Source organism: Peromyscus californicus, unplaced genomic scaffold (genome assembly GCF_007827085.1).
Source record: "Peromyscus californicus insignis strain IS unplaced genomic scaffold, ASM782708v3 Scaffold_16__1_contigs__length_79575227, whole genome shotgun sequence".
Lineage (NCBI taxonomy): Eukaryota > Metazoa > Chordata > Mammalia > Rodentia > Cricetidae > Peromyscus > Peromyscus californicus.
In genome coordinates this window covers 27,981,103-28,005,826 of record NW_026294458.1, presented here as the reverse complement: position 1 = coordinate 28,005,826, position 24,724 = coordinate 27,981,103, and the positions used below count along the sequence as shown (strand labels likewise).

The window sequence follows — 24,724 nt, the reverse complement described above, 5'->3', positions numbered from 1 at the left end:
CCCCGATATGCTTCGGCGTAATTCGAAAAGTTGTTACCAAGGAAACAGGTTTTCTGTGTCTCCTGCGAGCCTGATTCCCGGCTGGGCGAGGGTTAAGTGTTTGAATTTGGTCCCCGAAATGCCCCCAGTCCAGATGTCCCAGCCCCAGACCCCAGTGAGTCTGGTTCCGTGGTTGTGATTTTTGACTGGGGGTCCCTCTTGCCAGCCTCCCTTCACCATCATCAGCCCTCGGTTAAAAAGGACTCACAAAGTTTAAATCCCCCAGGTTCTCAACCGAGTTTTCTGGTTTTCAACGAGTCTTGTCGTTTGTTTACTACCTTCTCTGACACATGGGGAAAGTTGGTGATTGGTCTTGAAGGTGGAAGGAAGCCTTTTGTTGCAGGAGACTCAAGGTGCTCAACACTATCCTCACCACATTACGGTGGTGGTGCGTACTTATTTTAGAGAAGTATTTTAGTGCACCGAAGGGTACAGTTCGAACACTTGTTGGGGTGAACAAATGAATGAACGCATTATTTCGCTAGATTCACAACCATTACTATGAAATAGGATACAGGAGAACTCTTTCTGTCAACTGTCAGAGTAAGAGAGTGAACCTATTGGCCGAGTTGGGGTGGGATTGGGGGCGGTGTGTGTGTGGGGTGTCATCCCTTCTGTGGAGTTAAGAGACAGATTGAGAGCGAGGGAGGGACACAGCTAATACGGAACTAATGATGCCACGCTCAAACCTTCAAGGTGTGGAATGATGTGTCTATTCCTGACTTAATTGAGGTCTCTGGGGGAGGGCAGGGAAGGCCTTTCCAGAGCAAGGTAAAGAGCGGGTTCCACTCCTGAGACTGCAGAAAGGGATCTCAGTGAGTTTCTGTAGTTGAACACACAGAGAAACCCTGTCTCGAAAAACCAAAAAAAAAAAAAAAAAAAAAACTAGCTTCCAAGAAAACAAAAAAATTAAATATCATTTTTTTTTTTTTTTTTTTTTTTTTTTTTGGTTTTTCGAGACAGGGTTTCTCTGTGTAGCTTTGCGCCTTTCCTCACTTGGTAGCCCCTGGCTCTGCCTCCTGAGTGCTGGGATTAAAGGCGTGCGCCACCACCGCCCGGCTAAATATCACTTTTGTAAGTCATCCATGGCTTCGAGGGTGACTGAAATGTACCTTTTTTTTTTAAATTGAACTTTTGTTGTGTGTGTATGCAAGTACACACATGTATGCAGATGCATGTATGTACTGTAAGAGTGCTCAGTCACTATGGAAGTCACAAGTGAACTTCACGTGTCATCCCCCAGGTGATACCACCTTGCTGGCTTGAGCGAGGGCCTCCGACTGGCCTGGGCCTTATAGATGAGACTAACCTGGCTGGTCAGGAGACCAAGGAGCCCAGAGGTCTCTGCTTGTTTTCACCCTGCATGCCACCATGCTGGGCCTTTGTGTGTGTGTTTGGGGTGGGGGGCACTCTGGGGATGAATTCAGGTCCTCATGCTAGATGGCAAGCGTTTTACCTAGTATGCTAGCTCCCAGTACTATTTAGCTGGATGTTTACCTTAAGAAAGCTGCCATGCTCACGCTGTGGCCTGCAGCCTGAAGCCAGTGAGAAAAGTGAAAGTTCCGCTGAAAACCTTGCTCAAGAGCTCAGAGTCCTATTTTGATAAACAAAGCCTTGGGCACTGTGGGCATATCTAGAACTCTGTGGAGGGTCAGGAGTGACTGGTGAGGTCTCGTCTTTATAGATTTAGTATAGATAGACACATGTGTGACCTTGCTTTATGCTTTGGGGATCAGTGAAACTGCTCACTCCAGAGGGGCAACACACACCAATGACCTGAGAATCGTTAAAATGTACAGATGCAGCCAGTTGTTGGCCAGAGCATTTCCGTGTTAGTGTTAAGAGGTCTTCCTGAAGTTTCAGTCAGTTGGGTCAACCCTTAGGGCCTGCCCTTTACTAGGGGGATGTCTGGCTAAGGGAGACACAGTAGTCCTCCACAGAGCTCCAACACTTGTAGCAGTGTTGTTGATGCTGTTTGCGAAGTGTCCAAATGCCTGTTGTTGCTCACTCACTTGAACCCAAGTTGCTTCTCTGGAAGACAGACAGTCCAAGAGGGGAATGACTAGACCAGTACTGTGGCCTGTGTAAGCAGTGAGGGCAGGGGGACCACACTCTCTTGCAGTAGTTGTACCACAGAGCCTAGATTTGGCTCAGTTGAGAGCTTGCCTTTAAAGTCTGCATGTGATGGTGTTATGGCTGATATTGTCAACTTGACAGGATCTAAAATACCAAAGAGACAAGGCTCTGGGTGTGTCTGTGAAAAGCTAGACTGGATGAGACCCACCTAAAGTGTGGGTGGTAACTTTTCATGGGCCTGGGTGACCGTGAAGAATTTAAATAAGGCTTTATCTATCTATCTATCTATCTATCTATCTATCTATCTATCTGTCTGTCTGTCTGTCTGTCTGTCTATCTATCTATCTATCTATTTATTTACTCTGTGTGTGTGTGTGTGTGTGTGTGTGTGTGTGTGTGTGTGTGTGTGTGTTGCATGTACATTTTCCACCACGTGGGTTCTGGGTATTGAACTGAAGCCTTTAGGCTTAGCAATGAAATACTGCCACCTGCTGAACCATTCACCAACCCAGGGCAGTGATTTCGATGATCAAAGTCAAAAGAAGCATGCCCAATAACCTTTGCTGTTTGTTTTGTGTTGAGTAACCCCCAGACAATGATGAGTGATGCCTCGCTGGCATTGACGACAGGCACGAAGGTTTGCTAGTGGCTGTATTTCAGTAGACGTTGAAGTTAATTCAGAACTTCAACTCCTATGTTATAGAGACACAAAAGTCAACCTTTTTGTTAAGTCATTTTAAGGACAGAGCCAAAGAGATGGCTCAGTGGTTAAGAGCACTTGCTGCTCTCACAGAGGACAGGGGTTCAATTCTCAGCACCCACATGGGAGCTCACGACCTGGCTCTAGGACATCTGAAGGTACCAGGCATGTACATACTGCACAGACACATATGCAGACAAAACATCATACACAATAAATAAATAAATAAATAAATAAATAAATAAATAAATAAATAAATAAATATTTTTAAAAAAGAAAAGAAACTGGACAAATAATGAAATTTTGAAGGTTTGGGAGAAGGAGTCATATAAAAAGTTCTTTTAATAAATATTGTATTTCTAACTAGGTCAGATTATGGACTTTTGTTTGTTTCTTTTCCCTGTATCCAGGCTTGTCCAGCCCTTCTCTTTGTGGTGGCTGTATTTCATGTAGACGATGCCTTCCTTACCCAATCGTGGGTTATGAACCTCTTCCTCCAGAGAGCCACAGATCAGTATCACCAGGGTGAGGGCCTTCCATGGTGACGTCACAGGGTTTAAAAACCCAAGCTTAAACTGAGTTGACTTACTCCTTTGATGCACACCTGGCGCCCTGTGTGCTCCTGTAACTCCAAGGAACACAGTCTTGTTGTAGCAGAGGGGAAGAGGCCAGCAAGCAGCAGCGATGTTCACAGGGCCTGGTGCATCATGCGCTCTTACAATGCCTGCTGCCCATCATCTTCCCCATCTCCCTTCTAATTACAGCTCTTTCATGAGCAACCACCCAATGGTCCCCTTTGCCTCACAAAGCACAAATCATTTCTCCGAGTCCTCTAGACGGAAGCCTAGGGCCTGCTCAAGACATAGGATTCATTAATTTTAACATCAATGTTTTTATAAACCTAACTTATTCACTAATTTCTCTATCAATGGGCGATGAGGTTTCTACTTTATTATCATTAAAGACATCCTTGATTTCATGCGCATTTTAAGTTGTTGGGTTGTAGTATATTCCTAAAATTAGAGCCTACTGGGCATTACAGATAGTTCTCCAAGGTGGTCATATTCCCGTTACATTGTATTTTAAAATTTTTTATTGTTCCCCAGACCATGAACCTCAGGAGGCTAAGAACTTTGTTTTTCTTATTTTCGGGTTTCTAGTACCAATTAAGCTACCTAGCAGACAGTAGCGGTTGGAAGATATTTGCTACATGGATGAATGATGAATGGTAGAAGCAAAACTTTAGTTTGTCATTGTTGCTTTTGCTCTATTGGGGAGCCCACCACATGTAAACACACACGGAGGCTTGTTATTACTTATGAATGTCTGGCCTTAGCTTCACTTCGTTTCTTGCCAGCTTTCCTTAACTTTAAACTAACCCATCTATCTTTGGCCTTGGGGCTTTTCCTGTTCTCTTACTTCTGTAAGTCTTACTCTTACTCCGTGGCTTGCTGTGAAACTGAGTGACTGGCCTCTGGAGTCCTTCCCTGGCTCCTAGCTCTCCTCTCCGCTCAGATTTCTCCTTCTATATATTCTCTCTGCCTACCAGCCCCGCCTATTTCTCTCTCTTGCCTCACTATTGGCCGTTCAGTTCTTTATTAGACCATGAGGTGTTTTAGACAGGCACAGTAGCACAGTTTCACAGAGTTAAACAAATGCAATATAAACAAAAGTAACACACCTTAAAATAATATTCTATGGCCGGGCGGCAGTGGCGCAAGCCTTTAATCCCAGCGCTTGGGAGGCAGAGCCAGGCAGATCTCTGTGAATTTGAGGCCAACCTGGTCTACAGAGCGAGATCAGGGACAAGCACCAAAACTACTCAGAGAAACCCTATCTCAAAACAAAAACAAAAACAAAAACAAAACAAAAAACCAACAGCAATAATAATAATATTCTGTTGCTTAAGTTTTCCTGCCTGGCCCACAGTCAGGGCAAATCTCTCTCACCTGCCAGTCCCACAGCCGTCAGACCCGACCAAGTAAACACAGAGACTTGTATTGGTTTCAAACTGTATGGCCATGGCAGGCTTCTTGCTAACTGTTCTTTCAGCTTAAATTAATCCATTTTTATAAATCTATACCTTGCCACATGGCTCGTGGCTTACCGGCATCTTCACATGCTGTTTCTCATCGTGGCGGCTGGCAGTGTCTCTCTGACTCAGCCTTCCACTTCCCAGCTTTATTCTCCTCCTTGTCCCGCCTACACTTCCTGCCTAGCCAATGGCCAATCAGTGTTTTAATTATTGACTAATCAGCAACACATTTGACATACAGAACATCCCACAGCAATATTCTTCAACAGTTTCTGTCTTTTGTGTGCATATATTTGTGGGGTGTACATAAGTTTAAGGGTCAATGTAGCATGTCTGCCTCAATCACTCCCTACATTATTTTTTGATGAAGGTCTGTCATTGAACCCAGAGATTGCCAATTCAACAAGATTTACTGGCCCTAGAGATCCACCTTTTGCAGCCCTTCCCAGCACCAGGCACATGCCCAACTTGTATGCGTGTGCTTGGGATTTAAGTCCCGGTCCTCATTCTTGTTCAGGAAGCACATTGTCAGCCGAGCATCTCTTCAGTCTTTGAAGTGCTTAAATATTTTTTTCTTTAGAAATTAACTCATGGGACTGGTGGGATGGTTTAGTGAGTAAAGGTGCCTACCCCCAAGTCTGATCATGTGAGTTTGATCCCTGGGACACACATGATGCAAGGAGAGAACTGATCCCTGGAAGTTGTCTTCTGACCCTCCTCCCCACATACTCAATAAATAATTTAAATGTTTTTAAACAGAAAGCTTAAATTAAATGAATTTTAGCCAGGCAGTGGTGGCGCACGCCTTTAATCCCAGCACTGGGAAGGAAGAGACAAGTGGATCTCCATAAGTTTGAGGCCAGCCTCATCTACAAATCGAGTTCCAGGACAGCCAGAGCTGTTATATAGAGAAACCCTGTCTCGAAACAACTACAAATAAAATAAATTATTTTATTTTAAAAGTAGTTTATATATTTGGAACATGTTTTTCTTTCAGATTGTCATTTGTCAATAAATAAACTGTTGGCATTTATTTGCAGGTAGTAAATGAAGGGGGTTCAAGCCTTGCCACCGCGCTACAGGAAGAGGCTGAGGAAAATCCTAGCCCTGTTGTGGATGAGAATAATACTGTGCCAGCCAAAAAACAGGGACCGAGCACACATAATTGGAGCGGTGACTGGAGCTTTTGGGTAGTATCTTTTAATCTTGAATACAAATTTTCGTTAATTCTCCAACAGTTTATATAATTCTTCGTGATTAGCTTCTAGATTTTAGATGTTGCGACTTGAGAGACCTGATGACATTTCTCAGTATTTCTTCATATGGCCACTAGAAGGCGCTGTTGCCTGGTTGATGGTGTGCAACGGTCCGTTTCAGTTTCCTTGTGAGAACACTGCCACACAATTGGATTGTACTTAGTGTTACCAGCCGTATCGGCAAGAAGCTAACACTGCATAAACTGTGTTTCTAAGTCTCACTGAGAAACAAGCTATTTTATGTAATTTTCATTTAAGGAATCAGTTCCTGTGGCAAACGCGGCTTAACAATGAATGCTCTGCAGTGTGTAATGGCTAGATGCGTTTGAAGTTAGGAGCTTGGGATCTGTTTAAAGCGTAACTCTGTACTCCTTCCAATTTCCTCACATAAAAAGAGACTACGACTTCCTGGTAGGCACACTGAGATTGTAGAGTCTTCTAGAAGAGCATGTCTGTCACTGTGCGAATGCTAACATTTTATCATTTTAATTATTATCGATTATTTAATTAGTTATTTTAATGGGCTCGTTCTAAAGCCAGAAATTCCTATGAGGATTTTGGTACTTGATAGCAATATGATGCCTTACAACTAGAAATGGGTTTAAGGAGCGCTGCACGGCACCCGCAGTTGCCGTACTGGTTCATGGGAAACCCAGTTTCTTGGGTATTCTGTATCTTTGAGAATAGACTTTAAACGGACGTGGTATTGACAGGTTATAAAGATGAGCTCACAGGGTCCCCTTTGTAATGAACAGCCAGTGCACGAATGCTGTTGAATCTTCACACAGCCAGCAAGCTCTTACTTCCTATTAAGGAACTTAACACCATAAGGTTAATTTTAATTTTTGTTGAGCCATAACCTAAGGAAAATATGTAATTGATAAGAAATACACTAAAATGATAACAACTTAAAAATCATGCCATTTTTATCAACTATATCATTCTTGGTCACTTAGAAATCTATATATCATTTAGAAACTTTTTTTTTGGGGGGGGGGAAGAGATAGCATCCTGTATAGCCCAGGCTGGCCTCCTATTTGCTATGCAGCAAGGGCTAGCCTTGGACTCCTGGTTTTTTTTTCTTTTCTCTTTTATTGAAAAGATTTTTTCTCATGTAATATATTCTGATTATGGTTTCCTCTCCCTCTACTCTTCCCAGTTACTCCCCACCTCTCCTCCCATCCGGACCCACTTCCTTTCTATCTCTCATTAGAAAGGAACAGGTTTCTAAGGGATAATAATAATAATAATAATAATAAAATATAACAAAATAAATGATGATAAGATAAATCGAAAGCTATCACATTCAAAGCTGGACAAGACAAACCAACAGATGGAAAAGAGCCCAAGAGAAGGCACAAGAATCAGAGACCCACTAGTTCCCACACTCAGGAGTCCCATAAAAACACTGAACCGGAAGCCATAACATATACACAGAGGACCCGGTGCAGACCCAGGCAGGCCCTGTGTGTGCTGCTTCAGTCTCTGTGAGTTCAGGTGAGCTTTGCTCATATTGATTTAGAGGGCTTTGTCTTCCTGGTGGCCTCCAACCCCCTTCCCTTCTGCAGGGTTCAGAGCAAGCGCTCCCCTGAGCTCTGAGGGGAGGGATTTGATGGAGACATCCCATTCAGGGCTGCTTGTCCCAAGGTCTCTCACTCTCTGTGTAACGTCCATCTAAGCCTTATTTTGATAGCTATGTTATGACTTGAGGAAGCTTCACAGCTGTCTCCAGAGTTAAGCAGCCTTGGTGGCACTTGGATGACTTAAAACAAGAAAAAGAGTAATGAAAGAAAATCAAAACAGCAACAGAATAAGAATTTGGAAATAAGGGGGGGGGATGTGTGTGCAGTAGATGCTCACTACTGAAAGTGTATGTGGGGGCAGCAGAACCGGCGCCATCTACCACGTGAATAAAATACAGTATCTTGAGCCCAATTACTGGATCGAAATCTTTATTTTCACAAGATGTCCAGATGATTTACATGTTTCAAAGTTTGACAAGCACAGGTTGAAAGTTTCAAAGGTCTTCATTGGCTCAGTTTAGGTCCCTACACTAATTACACACAGTTTTAGGATTTTTTTTTGTATAAATTCATGTAGAATGAACTTAACAATCAAAATAACATCTCGAGAGTTTTAGAGACTTTTCCGGAGATTCCTTACCCAGACACCAGAACATTCTAGAACAGAGAAACAAACGAGACCCTGTACAGATTAACCAGGGTTCGGGCTGACATAGCTAGGAATAGGGTAATTCTTAGCATCTTCCCCTGGAGTTTCTTCAGTGTGCTCTTGCCATACTTTAATTAGCTTAAACAAGTTGACTAGATCATTGAAGATGTGATAATGACTTGATGATAATATATGGGAAGCAGCCAGAACTATCAGCAAGCACTCAAGTAGCGTAGTCAGTCACCTGGGCTGCCTAATTGGAAGGCCCGAGGTCTGTGTAGCTCATTGGCTCTGTAGCGCAGACCCACGCTCTGAGAAAAGCTTTGTTGGATGATGTCATCACTGTGCGGCCGACACGAAGTGTGCTAACAGACCCACGTGATGTAGCATCTTTTATCCTGATCAATTGTGATGGGCCGTCCATAGATGTGCGTGTTATATCTTCACACAGCTGGCAGCTGGGCAGGTTTGTTTGCAGTGGCCTTGCCACCGATGAGTGAGCAATGAGCTGTACTGTGATGTGAAGACTGCTGTAGCAGTACTACGAAACAGGAATTTTTTAGCTCCCTATAATCTCACGGAACCACCGCAGTGTGTATAATCTGAATAGTCCACTGGTGAGGAAACATGTCACGCAGCATACAACTGTACTGTAACCAAGAGAAAGGATTTTTAGAAAGTCAGAAGGAAAATGTATATCCAGCCATCTTAAATCTGTCTGTTTCTACCACGGACTCTACCATGTGGCTGTTTTTTCCTTTTCTACGTTCTAGTGAGAAGGTCAGAATTAGTACAATACGATAAGAAGGCTGAGTCCACAGAATTCAAACTCAACACAAGGAAGACCTGGCAGTGTGTCAGGAATGTCCTCATGAGGCACGTGACCTGGTATTTAACCCAAATCAAGAATGTCAGGGCCATTTCAGACTCAATGGATCCAGAGCTGTGTCTTTTCACTTTATGAAAGTTACATTTGTCTCTCTCTTTAAAAATACAACTCTAATAAGTTATTTACTTATTTAATTTTTTTTCAGCAATGCAAGTAAATCCTGAGTGCATGTTAGGTCAGTGGTCCACCACTGAGCTCCACATCTTGGTCCAACAGGTTTGCTTAATAAAGGAATGGATCATAGGGGCTGGAGAGATAGCTCAGAGGTTAAAAGCACTGGCTGTTCTTACAGAGGTCCTGAAGAGGCCCTGAGTTCAATCCCAGCAACCACATGGTGGTTCACAACCACGTATAATGAAATCTGGTGCCCTTTTCTGGCCTTCAGGGACACATGCAGGCAGAACACAATATGCATATTAAATAAATAAGAAAGAAAGAAAGAAAGAAAGAAAGAAAGAAAGAAAGAAAGAAAGAAAGAAAGAAAGAAAGAAAGAAAGAAAAGGAATGGATTGTAAAGGAATAAAACACGGGGGGAGAGAAGTATAGGATAGAAAATACAAATGTATTCTGGTTTGCTGATGTCTTTCTAGGTGGACTAGTAAAGAGATTGCTCTGGAAAACACACAACGAAGCTTCAAAGATGCAGGTCTCCCCCCAGCAAGACCAAGATGTTTTTAGTCTCTTGTAATTTGGAATAGAGGCTGTAGTCCTTAGTTTTGAGTGGGGTATTGAGTGTGTGTGTGTGTGTGTGTGTGTGTGTGTGTGTGTGTGTGTGTGTGTGTGTGTGTGTCCCAGTTCATGTGCCAGTTGGCTCAGGCAGAAGCTGATGAAGGGTCTGGTTTCATGTGGCACATAGCTACCAAAATTTCTTCCCAGAACGCAGTGCCAAGTAGGGTTGTACTTCTTCTCAAACTCCTTGTTAATGGGCTGTGTGGTCCCTCCCTCACTTCCTCCTTTTAATTTCAAGCCTCTAACCCATGGACTCTGGAATGCTAAGTAAATGCTCTCCCACTGAGCTACATCCCCAGCCTGCTCTGTCCTCTCAGTGTCTACGAATGTGTCTCCAGCACTCTAGTAGTGGACGGCCCTGAGCCCTGCTGCCCATCTTCCCATCATCTACAGTTCTGATGCCACTCTTCAGGCCCACAGGGATACACAACTAGAGTTGGTCTCCAGGGGGACAGGCTAGCTGGCACCCTTCACGCCATGGGAGGAGCTGCTGTCATCACCAAAACTGTGGCACAGCTCTAAGACGGTGTCTAGTAATCAAGTCACGGACTTCTTAAGTTTGATGTTTCAATAGCCAAGGGAGATGAGTAATGTAGACTAATGCATATAGGCAATTTTTCTATGGTAGTGAACCTAGAGGGCAGTGTGATATAAGAATGAACTAGACTGAAAATAGAACATGGGAAATAGTGTCTGCTCTGCCCCTAGTGGCTTTACTGCATGGTGACCTAGGATGTCCCAACGCCCACCTGACCTCAGTTGCATCACTTGTAAAACAGAGAAATTGAGTCACAATCTGACGACATCGGTGTGTCTTAGGTCAGTCAGAATGGCATGCCGTTAAACAGAGGGGCTCTTTGTCTTCCCCTCTTGTGAGACTGCTTCAATCCAGGGTCCCAGTTTGATTAAGTCTCCATAGTTGATAGCGAAAGCCACAGCTCCAGATTTTCTTCTTAACTCTAGTTATCAAAGCTAGGACCCTTATATGTATTTATTTATTTGTTTTTAGAGATCCCGATGTTTAACCCTAGAATATGAGAAATGACTTTTATTGTTAACTTTTATACCCCATGAAACCAAAGGTAATAACAAATGAGATTGAAAATAAAGTTAATGGCAGATAAATATTTATACTTTTTGTCTTTTACATGGTAGTAAAGAGTATATGGCAAAAGGAAAAAATATAGTTTTATTTTTTCCTTACCAACTAAAATAATGATGTATCCCTATGTGGATTAAAAGTCCCAGAGGACAAGCAGACAGATCTGCAGTGAGTCTGTTTGTTTAGTTAGCTCTCTTAGTGATGTGCAGTTAGCCACTAGTGGGAGTAGGAAGGGGCCTCTGGGAGTTTGTGCTGTGTGTGTTTAGAAGATGACATAACTCTTAGATGCAGTAGTTCTTTGGATATGGCGTTCATCATTGGGCCATTTATTCTTACGTTGGAAGTTCCTCTTTGAAAATGTTCCTCAACTGTGTATACTCATTTCCTTATTGGCTGGTTTAATTGATGACTTTATTTTACAAGTGAAAAAATCATTTTCTGAAACTTGTAACTAAAATTAAAGTCTATATATTTTCTTTAAGTGGTTGTGATTTTTAATAATCTTAACTAATATACGTAGAGTAGAGGTGATGTGAATCTTAGATATTTGATTTAGAAAGAGAAACGGAAACAAGATGGAGCAGGAGAATTTGTAAAGTGCTTAGAATTAAAATTAATCATGTCTTTCCTTTTGCTCTAAAACATTGAAGAATAAAAGCATCTGTATTTTGATCTACTACATTCAGATAACAGCCAGCACAGGAAAGTCTTTAAGCCAGCTTCTAGGTCCAGTCGTAGTTTTGATTGTCCAGGGAAGCACGTCTTAGTGCTGTCCTTCTCCCTGACTTGTGTTTGTGCTCACAGTGGTCACGGCGAAGCTTCTCTGCTTCCAGGTGGGGATGGAACTCAGCACAGCCCTGATGTATTGGCACATGTAGGATTAATTAATGCAGTACTGTATATTTGTCAAAAGAGGCCCCAGAGGATTAATTAGTGTGTTTGTGATGTGCTTTGGCAAGTTTGGAGAAAAGCTGGCCTGCAGTCACATTGTGTTCCAGGGCAAGCATAGTCCATGTTTATTCAAACCCATAAAGTCTACACACTACGTTTTACTACAATGACTTAAAGAAGGAAGTTGCGCCGGGCGGTGGTGGCGCACGCCTTTAATCCCAGCACTCGGGAGGCAGAGTCAGGCGGATCTCTGTGAGTTCGAGGCCAGCCTGGGCTACCAAGTGAGTTCCAGGAAAGGCGCAAAGCTACACAGAGAAACCCTGTCTCGAAAAACCAAAAAAAAAAAAAAAAAAAAAAAAAAGAAGGAAGTTGCTTTTCAGCTTCATTTTTTTTTTTTTTTTTGTTTTTTTGAGACAGGGTTTCTCCATGTAGTTTTTTTGGTGCCTGTCCTGGATCTCGCTCCATAGACCAGGCTGGCCTCAAACTCACAGAGATCCACCTGGCTCTGCCTCCCAAGTGCTAGGATTAAAGGTGTGCACCACCATTGCCTGGCCATTTTGTTTTTTAAGAGACTTAATTCTATTTGAAAATTACTAGGTATATATGTTAAGCACTATTTTATAAATTGAGGTACGTTCTAGTATTTTTAGATTTAACTATAAAGAAACAGGAATTAGTATTTCTGGCAATAGGAGGAGGGTGCTGTTTAATTTAAATGAACATTTTAGTAAAACTATCTAGACATGATGGATACAATATTACAAACTATGTATGTATTATAAACTATGTATGTTTGGCATATGTGTATGTGCGTGTGTGCACACACCTGAATATACAGGTGTGAAGGCCAGGGGTTGATATTAGGTGGCTTCCCTAGCTGTTTTCCATGTTACTATATGTTTTTACATTTAAATTACATTTTTAAGATTTATTTATTTATGTGTATGGATGTTTTGCCTGCATGCATGTCTGTGCACCATGTTTATGCAGTGCCTGAGGAGGCCAGAAGAGGGCATCAGAGCCCTGGAACTGGAGTTGTAGAGGGTTGTGAGCCACCATGTGGGTGCTAGGAATTAAACCCTGATTCTCTAGAAAACCAGCCAATATTATGAACTACTGAGCCACCTTTCTAGTCCAGATTTAATTTTTAAAATTTCATTTATTTTGCATGCACATATATGTACATGTGTGGACATGTGTGCCATGGTGTATGTAGTCAGAGGACAACTTGCCCCAGTCTCTTCTATTTTTGTAGGACTTAGGGATCAAACTCAGCTCACTAGACTTAATGGCAAGTGCCTTTACACCCCAAGCCTTCCTGCTGGCCCTCTACCTTATTTTTTGAGACAGGGTCTCTCTCTGAACCTAGAGCTCACTGTTTTTGCTAGACTGCCCTATGTAACATGAATTGCTAAATGATCTTATTAATAAAAAAAAAAAAAAGCCAGAGCCAGATATTGGGGTGAAAGCTGAAAGATCAGAGAAACAGAACAAGCCAGCCACATTCTTACCTCTACAAAATCCTCAGCCTCAAGAGAGAGACTTCCTGTTTACTCATACCTTATATACCTTTCTGTGCCATCTTACTTCCTTATTAGTGCTGGGATTAAAGGCAAGTGCCACCATGTCCATTGTGGCCTTGAACTCACAGAGATCCGGATGGATCTCTGCCTCCTGAATGCTAGGATTAAAGGCGTGCGCTATCACTGCCTGACCTCTATGTTTAATATAGTGGCTAGCTTTGTTCTCTGATCCCCAGGTATGCTTTATTGGTGTACACAATGTATCACCACAGCCCCAGGATCTGAAATTCTCTTCCCTCACCCCCCAAAGTTGGGGTTACACATGTGTGCTGTGCATGGCTTCTTATATCTGAATGCAGGTGATCTGAAGTACTCATGCTTGTACAGCACACTTTTCCTCCAAGTCATCTCCCCAGCCATGTTACAGACATGTTTATAATGCTTATCTTGGATTACAAAATAACAAAGAAAGTGCTTAAGGGCTAAAATGAAGAATGAAATGATTACTGGAGGTATAGGCAGGTAGGCTAATGGCAAGGCAGCCCTGAGCAGTTTTCTAATTTCATAGTGACACAGGATAGGAGACAATGCCTTGAACTTACATGGGTTAGGACTGAGAATGCTTCATAAGGCCATGACTCTTGAAGAGTTGCACCTTCTGTGAAATGTTGGCAAGGAAAGAAATCTACCTACATCTTCAAACTGAAGACAGAAACTTGTCTAGCTAAGCCTGGGCTTAGGTGCAGGTAGGAACAAGTTTCTCCTGAAAGTTTGGGAATTGAATACAATATTCTACTAGTTAGCAAAGGGAATGTTGATAAATGACATACTGGGATTCCAAAGTGTGTAGAATACAGCTATGGAGTAGCAGTGGAGATTGTAGTTTGGTGGCTAGCACTGCCTTACATGTATAAGGCCTCAAATTTGCTACTCAGGCCTGAAAAAAATATCAACCTCCAAGTAAGGACTTAACAGAAATTGATAAAAATATAAATGGGTAATAAATTTTAAGGCACCAGGCAGATTTGAGAAACAACAAATCCAAGGACTATATGGAAAATACACATTCATTGAAATAATGATGAAATGCTGAAGAAAGAATAGAACTGTGTATATTACTCAGGTTGTTCACTGAGAAAGAGTGTGAAGGGAGCAACTGTACACATAAGGGGACAATGGACCATCTACTAGGCATTCAAGGGAGCTTCAGAAGGTGGACATGGAAAATGAGCAAGGGACTTGAGAATCAGGAGGCTCAGTGAACCTCTCGCAGGACAGCTTAAGGAACGTGTGAGCAGAGTCATTATGTCAGAAGTGGTAAATGCACCCAGCAAATGAGTGGAGATGAAGACTGTCTTGTTCGTTTATTTGAGTGTCTTTGATATATATCATCGTGTTCTAAGCGAACCACCCTAGGGGTTGCAGTCAGAATGCGAGATGGATATTTTACAGATAAGCCAATGTGTCACGTTATGTCAGGTAGTGATAAGAGCTATGAGAACAAGAAAAGCAATGTGTGAGCGAATGCAGAATATCAACGGGAAGAAGAAGCAGCGCTAGTCAGGAGGCCCAAGCAAGGCTGCACGCACTCGTGGAGGAGGCAGAAGAGAAAACGCAATCGCTTGCAGGAGAAACAGGATTGTTTTCCGGCCTCTGGAAGGGTCCTGCTGCAGAAGGCTCGCTTGAAGCCTGCTGAGGACGTGGGTATAGTGAGTGAGAGGACAAGAAAGATTAAGGAAACTGATCCTAGGATTTTTCAGTGCAACTGGGTAAATTGGGAGCACCCCTCGGAAAGGAGAAAGACCAGAGCGGTAGGTTTTGAGGGGGCAGAATTAAAGGGTTTGTTTTGTTGGTGGCAGAGGTACATATTTGTCACTTGAAAAGAAAAATCTGGTAAGCTATAGGATGCATGACTTAAATCTTAGAAGAGGTTGAAGCTGAAATTGTGATACTTGAAGGATGATATTGAAGAGGATGGGGACGTTTAAGGCAAACTATGACAGAAAGGGAAAAAATGGACTTAGACGTTTAGAATCTCAGATTTGGAAGAACAGAAATTAGCGAAAGAAACAGATTTAGCAAATGAGAAAAAGAACAGAAGAAACTGTAGTGTTCACAAAGGGAAGGGAGGAAGCTTGTTAGGGCGATCGACACACTGTTTGGGTTAGGGGAGACGGGAGGGCTGGCTATTGGATGTGATGATGGGGTTGCGAAGGACATTAAACAGTATAGTTTGGGGCTGGAGAGATGGCTCAGCATTGAGTGTGTACTGCTCCTGCAGAGGCTCTTCAGTTCAGCATTGTAACCACCTGTAACTCCAGCTTCTGGGAATCCATTGGTACCTACACTCATGTGTGCATACTCCCCTTCCCATAATCAAAAGTAAGTCTTTTTTTTTTTTTTTTTTTTTTTTTTTTTTGTTAAGTACAATTTGGCTAGGCATGGTGGCTCATCCCAGTACTCAAAAGGCAAAGGTAGGTGATTTCAAGGTCAGCCAGGTCTACAGAGCAAGTTCCAGGACAGCCAGGGCTACACAGAGAAACCCTGTCTCATCCTTTCCCCTGCAGAAGTTCAATTTGATGGAAAAAAAAAAAAAACCCAACTGGCACACTGGCTTTAGATTGTGGTTCAGATCTTCCTGTGTAAAATTTGACATGTAGTTGTCCGAACAAAGAAAGGACCGAGGGGGGAAAAATCATAACTTATTAAAACCATACTTTCCTAAGGATGCCCATATTACCATTAAAAAAAATACCTTTTGGGGGCTCGGAAAGGAAAAAAATCAGTTATCTACAATGAAATGTCACTGGGTATATCATCCACACTCCAGAGCAGGTCCCATGCCTAGGAGTAGTTGTCCCACACAAAATTGTTGTGGAGTACCCCCCAGAGAAGACTACTTGGACAGGGGCTTAAGCCAATAGAAGTCTTTATTAGCAGGTCATCAGCTACATGGGGTGTCCAGGATCCCAGTGTATCACTGAGCCTTTCTCAGGGTGAGCTTTTAAGCACAAAAAAACATGTCCTAGGTTGACACACTTCCGTTAACAAAAACAGTTAGCCAGAAGCAGAACTGCAGAAGGCAAAAAGCAGGGTTAGTACATTTAGAAACTTCCCCAGAATTATGGACTTTGATGGATTAGGTCTTTGGTTTAGGTCTTTGGTTTAATTTTGGCAGGTGGTGCTGTCTGCATGCTGAGTTTTATGACCTGAATGGTATTTCCATCATGGAGTCAGTTGTGCTAAGGTCTGGGGGCCTCTTACAAAAAAATGGACTCCATGTTTTTGCAAACTTTTTGTTTTATTTTATTTTGTTTTGGTACTTTTTTTTGTCTTACTGGGCTTTTTTGTTTCTTTGTTTTGATTTTCTTTTGGATTTGTTTGTTTTTTGAGAGAGAGAAAGCATGAAGTTGGGTGGGTAGGAAAATGCAGAAGATCTGAAAGGAATTAGGGAGGGAAAAGAATAAGATCAAAATATAATGTATGAAAAAAATTAATAGGAAAACATCTTTTGGGTAAAAGCATGACTAAAAAGAAATCATCTGTTAGTTTACTTTATGTAGCTATAATGAGACCATGGACAAGCTAATTTATAAAAAAAAGAAGAAAGAGAAAAGTATCTCTCGGTTCCAGAAGCTAGCAGGGTCTGCAGGCTGAGAGTCTGGAGTCAGTTGAGGCTGCAGCGTGGAGTCCCGATTGTTTGTCTTGTATCTGACTTGTCTCTGTATCAGCCTATGACCAAGCAGAAGGACAGGAGAGCAAAGGAGGCCACACTGGTTTTGTTAGAACTCACTGTCTTGTAGTTAACCTGCTTCCATGACAACAGTACCAGTGTACTCATGAGCGTTGCCAGCTCTCACACACTACTGTCCTGGAGAGTGAGGGTTGTTTGTTAATTTGTTTGTCTAGTATTGGGCATTGAACCCAGGTTGTCACAAATGCTCTGCCATGAAACCATATCCCCAACCCTGGAAATGAACTTGCCTTTGTGTATGTGTGCATATGTGAAATTTTATCTATAGCCCAAGCTGGCCTGGAACTCACTAGATATCCCAAGACTCACACTTGTGATCCTCCTGCCTTAGCCTCTCAAATACTGGGATTGTAGGCGGGAGGCTCCACTCCAAGCCTCAGATTAAGTTTCTAAAATATGTAATTTGAGGGACCCATTTAAATCATCATGTCAATACCCCCAAAACACCTAAAGAAATATCCAAGCCTTCATGGTTTCACCAAGAAATCTTATAATATTCAAAAATTAAAGTCTAGTTCTGCATGATCTTTTCCAACACTTAGATTTAAAAAGAGCAAATCTCAAGTCATTGTGTGAATCAAGTTTTCCACCATTACAGTGTTTTATAAACTACAGGCAATTTGTAGATGTTCTTTCTCGAGTTGAGGAAGTTCCTTTGTGTTTCTGCTTTGGGGGCAATTTGCTTGTTTGTTTTAATAACAAGTGGACATTGAATTATGTCAAATATTAGTTCCATATCAAGTGAAAGCTGTTAGTCTTTTTTCTTGTTTTAGCTGATTAATACTGTGGATTAAGTTTTGCCTATTAAGCCTGCCGTGGGTCCCTGGGTCATGCTGTATTATTCATTTTTCATATTGCTGAAGGGTATTTGTCACACTTTAAGGATTTTTTGCATCTGTACTCCTGATGACATTTTTCTATCATTTTCTGGCTTTGTAATATTTCTTATCTAGTTTTGATATTAGACCAATACTTGCTTCACACAAGGAATTGAGATTTGTTCTTTTCTAATATTTGGAAAAAACTGTGCAGAACTAGAATTGAGTTTTTAAACATTCAAGATTTCTCCAGTGAAACCATCTAGGCTTAGAGATTTCTGTCTTGGGAAATTTGAAATTGTATATTCAATTTCCTTGTGGGTTGTGTGCTCACTTAAATGAACTATTTCATACTGAGTGAGTCGTAGTAGTTGGTATATTTTGAGGAACCAGGGTGTTCCTCCAAGGTGATACATTTATATGTATAGGGGTATGTCGATTTCCCCTTTTTTTTAATAATAATTGATAATTCATATCTTCTGTTAGTATCCTGTACATGCACAGCTCAGGGTTTTATGTCTTGCATCATCAGCGGATGCTGGTGACTATGTACCCGCCTTAAAAAGCCAGACGCGGACCCCCACCCTCTCTCTCTGTTCTCTCTCCCTCTGTTTCCTGTTCTCTGCTCTGCTCCTGCCCTCTTTCTTTCTCTCCAGGCCTGGCTCTCCTCCCTCCTGTCCCTTCCTGCCTTCTAACAAGCTCTTTGTAACTCTGGTAGTCGTGGCCACGGCCCGTGACTTTTCCACTGGTAACCAGCGCCGGTAACAGATGGTAACTGCCACCAGCACCGTCTGCCTTTCAACTTCTCTCTTTGCTTTTCATCAGTCTTGACAGAAGTTTTCCCACTTAGTTGTTTTAAAAGAATGATCTCTCTCTCATTTATATGTCCTATTGTTTTTGTGTTTCAATTAAAAAAAACCAACTTATTCTTTTCTTTACTATCTATTTTTTTTAATTCAAAATGTATTTTTTTCTCTTCTGAGTTCTTGAGCATGGCACTTAGATCGCCCAGACCCTCCCCTTTTCTCCTCTCACCCTGGCCTCGGTTATGTAGTCTGATTACGCTGAGGCGTCAGATATGATTGCAATTACAAACAGACATTTTATCGTCTGTTGCTCACGTTTCATGTTATATTTGCTCGCTAGTCTCTGTTTATTTATTTGTGTGTCAAACGTTTTAGGCTATTATTTTAATTTTGATTTAAAATTTTTTTTTTTTTTTTTTTTTTTTTTTTTTTTGGTTTTTTTCGAGACAGGGTTTCTCTGTGTAGCTTTGCGCCTTTCCTGGAACTCGCTTTGGAGACCAGGCTGGCCTCGAACTCACAGAGATCTGCCTGGCTCTGCCTCCCGAGTGCTGGGATTAAAGGCGTGCGCCACCACCACCTGGCTTGATTTAAAAATATTTTAAGGTATACATGTGCACGTATAAGCGCACGCATGCGTGTGCGTGTGTGTAAGCTTGTATGTGGAGGCCAGAGGGCAACCTGTGGGAGTCTGTTTTCTCCTCCCGCTATTTGGATCCTGGATATTGAGCGCAGGCGTCAGGCTTAGAAGTAAGTACTTCTACCCACTGTTCTGGTGTTATTCTGTTGCTGTCACAAACACCAGGACCAAAAGCAACTCAGGGAGAAAGGGCTTTATTTGGCTTATACTTCCAGGTCACGGTTCATCACTGAGGGAAGTTTGGTCAGGAACTCAGGTAGGAACTCGAAGCAGAGACCGTGAAAACAGTCTGCTGCCCTTCTCCCCGGCTCGGGCTCAGTTAGCTTTCTGATGACCACAAGAGCACCTGACTGGGAGTGGCCTTGCCCACGGTGGGCTGGGCCCTCCTGCTTCAGTTCATAATCAAGATAATCCTCCACAGACGTGCCCACAGGCCAGTCTGATCAGGGCAATTCCTCAGCTGAGGCTTTCATCTCGGATGGCTCTAAGCTGTCAAGTTGACGGTTGAAGCTAGGCCAACCCCTGAGTTCCTCAAGCATGGTTTTCTTTAGTTCTTTGAACATTTGGCTGATAATTTCTTTGATGTCCTAGGCTCTTAAATCCAATGCCTGGAACCATCAAAGACTGTTTTTTATGGCCTGTTGATTTTTTCTTTCCTGTTACTCCCCATGCTTTATAATTTTCATTGCCAGTGGGATAATTCGAATAGTGTTAGTGATACTGAGGATGAGGGTATCCCCAGTGGGGTTCCAGCTTCTTGAGTCCTGCTACGAAGAATTCACCAGAGACATTTAGACAGTAGCAAGCAAAGTAAAAGAATTTAAAGAAAGATGAACTTCCAAAGAAGGAGGCAGGCTGAAGCAGGCTGGCTGGAGCAGGCTTGAGGATGCCATTTTACAAAGGACCTGGGCTTTTCTGTGTATAATTTGTCTGTTGCATGTAGTTCTGCACAGAACTTCATGTGATGCATGTCATATTATTGTCTTAACCCACCATTTGGGGTGAGGTTTAGTAGTATTATGAGCCCTGGATTGTTTTCAGATACCCTGGAGGGCCTCTGCACCTGTGCCAGTTTGGGTTCGCCTCAGCTGGGGTGTCCAGCCTTTCTCTCTGCCAGAGTACTCTTTCCATATGTCAGTTTTGTAAGGCTTTGCATACGGCCTTCTGGGCCTTGCTCTCTGCCTTACTCGCTTGCCTCATTAGCATCTCTGAATTCTGATTGCATTCTCCCCGCCCAAAGGGTTGTCCTTGTTGATTTTGTTTGTTTACTTAAAAACTCACTAGAGTAAATCTGGGTTTGTCCTATGGCATGGTGGGCCAAATATCTCTGCCTTATTTATTATTGATGTTCTTTTCTTTTTAAGGCTGACTTTCTAGGAGTCACCCTATATATTGGTCAGTGTTTACTAAAATGGTATGTTCATATACAAAAATCTAGAAAGGCTTTTCCTTCTGCTGACAGCCCTGTGTGTGCATTAGGTAATGTGGTTAAAATTCAAGCTCTTCTCATTTGTCCCAGTTAATATGGATTCTCACATCTCTTGTGTTGCTAGGCAGGAATTCGTAGGTAGCTCAGGCTCTCTCCAATATCTGAGGCTCTGTTTGGTCAGGAGTGTATGGACAGTGTCAAGCCCACATGGCCTCATTTCTTTCTAGATCTCTCTAGAGCCAAGGCCCTTACTAATCTCCACTTGGCTTGTTCCATGTTGTTCCATGGGACCATACCCTCAGTCTGCCCAGATGACTTTAGGGTTTTCCCTTTTACATTTAACACAGCTCTTCTGCATTCTCCACACCAGCCCAGCCTTCTCTGTCAACATAGCTGCTAGCTTTCATGGCCTGTCCCACATTCACAGACTATCACACCAATGGCTTTTGAAATGTTCGTGCTTCTTTCATATAAGGACAGAATGTTGACCAAGAGTATATGATTTTTAAGTTTCATTTTGAACGTGTTTTCTAAGCTATTACGAGTGGGAATAAACGGTAACCTAATCTTTTTATCGTTTCAGATCTCGAGTTCCACCTATAAAGACAGGAATGAGGAATACAAACAGCAGTTCACACACCTGCCGGACTCAGAGAAGTTGATAGCAGGTACCCAGAGCTCTCGATGCAGACAAGCGCCACCAGTGACAGTATGGAGAAAACTAGGGCTTCGTGCTAGAGAGCGACTACATGAAGGAAGTGGGGTCCTACTATTACTTACAGTACTGTTAGGAAAGCAGTGTCCTATTTTACAGTTAGGCAAGCTTAAGTCAAGTGTAACCAGGGGAACATTGATTTCCGACCTGTGAGATGCTACGTCCTAAGAAGAAATGTGCCCTCATGGTTTTTCCTGGTACTTCTTTCTTTCTTTCTTTCTTTCTTTCTTTCTTTCTTTCTTTCTTTCTTTCTTTCTTTCTTTCCTCCTTTTTTTTTTAAAAGATGTATTTAATTATGTATACAGTGTCCTGTCAGCACACCAGAAGAGGGCACCAGATCTCATTATAGATGGTTGTGAGCCATCATGTGGTTGCTGAGAATTGAACTCATGACCTCTGGAAGAGTAGCTGGTGCTCTTAACCCCTGAGCCATCTCTCCAGCCCATCCTCGTACTTCTATATATGGCTTTGTAAGGAACATTTAGATTTGCTATTCATCACATAGTTGATGAATAGCATACTCTTCAACAAGTGTACTGATAGAGCGATTTAATAAGAATGTTTGAGGGATACATTTAGGAATGAGCCATTATTCACGTTATGGTTCGTGTAGAGTTTTTTTTGGCATGTAGTTGACCTTTGAGTAGCAAATTTAGTCATTTTCATTACAGAAATGCTTTATTATTTGCATTTGTGCATGTACATGCATATATGTGGGTGCAGTGGCGTATAGGTGTGCATGTGTGTGGAGGCCAGTGTTGAATGTTGTCAAATCAGTTTACCCTGTGTTGAGACTGGGTCTCTCTTTGAACTTGCAGCTCACCAGTCGGCTACATTCCTTCTGTCTTCTTCCCCAGTGCTAAGATTCCAAGCACACTATCATACTCAGCTTTAAATTTTATAAATTTAACTTAATTTTATTTTTGTGTGCATAGGTGTTTACCTGCATGTGTATCTTGGTTCTTGTGTGTGCAGTGCCTTCTGAGGCCAGAAGAGGGCATTGTATCCCTTAGGACTGCAGTTACAGATGGGTGTGGGCCACCATGTAGGTGCCGGGGGATCAAACTTGGGTCCTCAGGAAGAGTAGCCAGTGCTCTTAACCCCAGAGACATGGCTCCAGACCCCACATCTGGGGAATGAAATCAGGTCTGATGGACTTAGGTTGGCCTCAAACTCAGTACGTATCTGAGGGTGGTTTTGAATGCCACACTTTCCACGTGCTGTGATTACAGACAGTTGTCACCCCATCCAGCAGACATAATATACTCTTATGATAAAAATTTCCAATATGAAATTGAAGGAAAAGTGGTGGTGGGGTATGGAAGGATTTTAGAGGGAGCAGAGAGGTAACTGTCTTTTTGTTAAAATGGCATCTTAATTATTAAAAACAATTACAACTCTTTTGCTGTGTTACAAATGTTTCTTGCTCACCTCCCACTTAAAACCAAATGCTTTTCATAGAAACAGTTCTCAAATGTATCCTGTTCATTCCCACCTTGTTTTGTTTTGTTGAGACAGGGTATCGCTCTATACCCCTGGCTGGCCTGGAACAGCTGGTCTTAAACTTGGAGCTATCCTCCTGCCTTTGCCTTCCAAGTACTAGGATTACAAGCGCGTTATCACCATGCATGGTGATTTGTACCTTTTTGAAAGATATTAATTTCATTGGGTAGTGGAAAGTACTTGTTGTAAAACTGGAAAGCTATCCAGGAAACTGCAGAGGAAAATAGTGACCTTTCTATCTGTATAATTTGGCTAGTATTGTAACTTTTATATATTCAGTGTGTGTGTGTGTGTTTATTTTCAAGAGTTACATATTTGCATTTTTTTCTGACGGGTACAGTAAACATGTTTAATGTAGACATTTTAGAAACTGATATAAAGGGGAGAGTGGCCACTCTAGAAACTTTTGGGGTATTGGGATGGTTCTGCATGGTGTTTGGGTGGTGGTTACATGACTGTTCCTTGGTATTGGTCACATGGTATTTGGTGGTGGTTACATGATTGTTCAGTGGTCACATGGTATTTGTTGGTGGTTATGATTGTTCAGTGGTCACATGGTATTTGGTGGTGGTTATGATTGTTCAGTGGTCACATGGTATTTGGCGGTGGTTACGTGACTGTTCAGTGGTCACATGGTATTTGGTGGTGGTTACGTGACTGTTCAGTGGTCACATGGTATTTGGTGGTGGTTACATGACTGTCATTGGTCACATGGTATTTGGTGGTGGTTACATGACTGTCATTGGTCACATGGTATTTGGTGGTGGTTACATGACTGTCATTGGTCACATGGTATTTGGTGGTGGTTACATGATTGTTCAGTGGTCACATGGTATTTGTTGGTGGTTATGATTGTTCAGTGGTCACATGGTATTTGGCGGTGGTTACATGACTGTCATTGGTCACATGGTATTTGGTGGTGGTTACATGACTGTCATTGGTCACATGGTATTTGGTGGTGGTTACATGAGTGTCATTGGTCACATGATATTTGGTGGTGGTTACATGACTGTTCATTGGCCACATCTTTGTTGAGGAACTTGGTTGTTTAAAAATTTTAGTGATAACCAGTGTATCAGGGACATCGCAGGATAGAATGCTAACCGCGACAATGAAGCTAACTGAGTCAGAAATGAGTGGAATGATTCCATCACGGGTGGGTTGGTATATATAATTGCCCTCTGATATGTCAGGAGATTGGTTCCAGGAAGTCCCCATGGATACTCAAGCCCTTATGTAAAGTAGTATAGCATTTACATGGAACCCAACCACATTCTTTTGTGTGCCTTAAACCCTCCCTGGATTACTATTAACGCCTCACACAAAGTAAGTGATATGTAAGTGGTTATTATATGTATTATTTAGAGAATAGTGGCCTGAAGAAAATTTGTGCATGTTCAGTACAGATATAAATTCTTTTAAAAAGAAACATTTAAACTTACCTTTGTGATATACTCTGAAGAGGTAGAACCCAAGGCTATGGAGGGCTGACTCCAGCTGTCTATTCCCTATCTCTGTCTGCTAAGACTCTAGCAGCAGGAAATTTGTCTAGAGCCCATGTCTTGGTTTCTTGAACACCACTCTTCCTGAAGAAACTGCTGGAGCAGTGTGGTGGTTTGAATAGGAGTGGCCTCCATAGACTCATGTGTT

At 42.2% G+C, this 24,724-nt stretch overlaps 1 protein-coding gene across 4 annotated transcripts in view; it reads left to right on the top strand.

The window, feature by feature from the left end:
• Positions 1 to 24,724, top strand: part of Gramd1c (GRAM domain containing 1C) — an 89,538-nt gene that overhangs the window by 217 nt on the left and 64,597 nt on the right. For 2 of the 4 annotated variants that reach the window (XM_052740734.1, XM_052740731.1), the window contains exons 2-3: positions 5,891 to 6,040; positions 21,440 to 21,524. In XM_052740734.1, the coding sequence (XP_052596694.1) occupies positions 5,891 to 6,040; positions 21,440 to 21,524 (235 nt within the window). Of the gene's footprint in view, positions 1 to 5,890; positions 6,041 to 21,439; positions 21,525 to 24,724 lie in introns of those variants that run through there. The other 2 variants (XM_052740733.1, XM_052740736.1) reach the window with 2 other exon arrangements.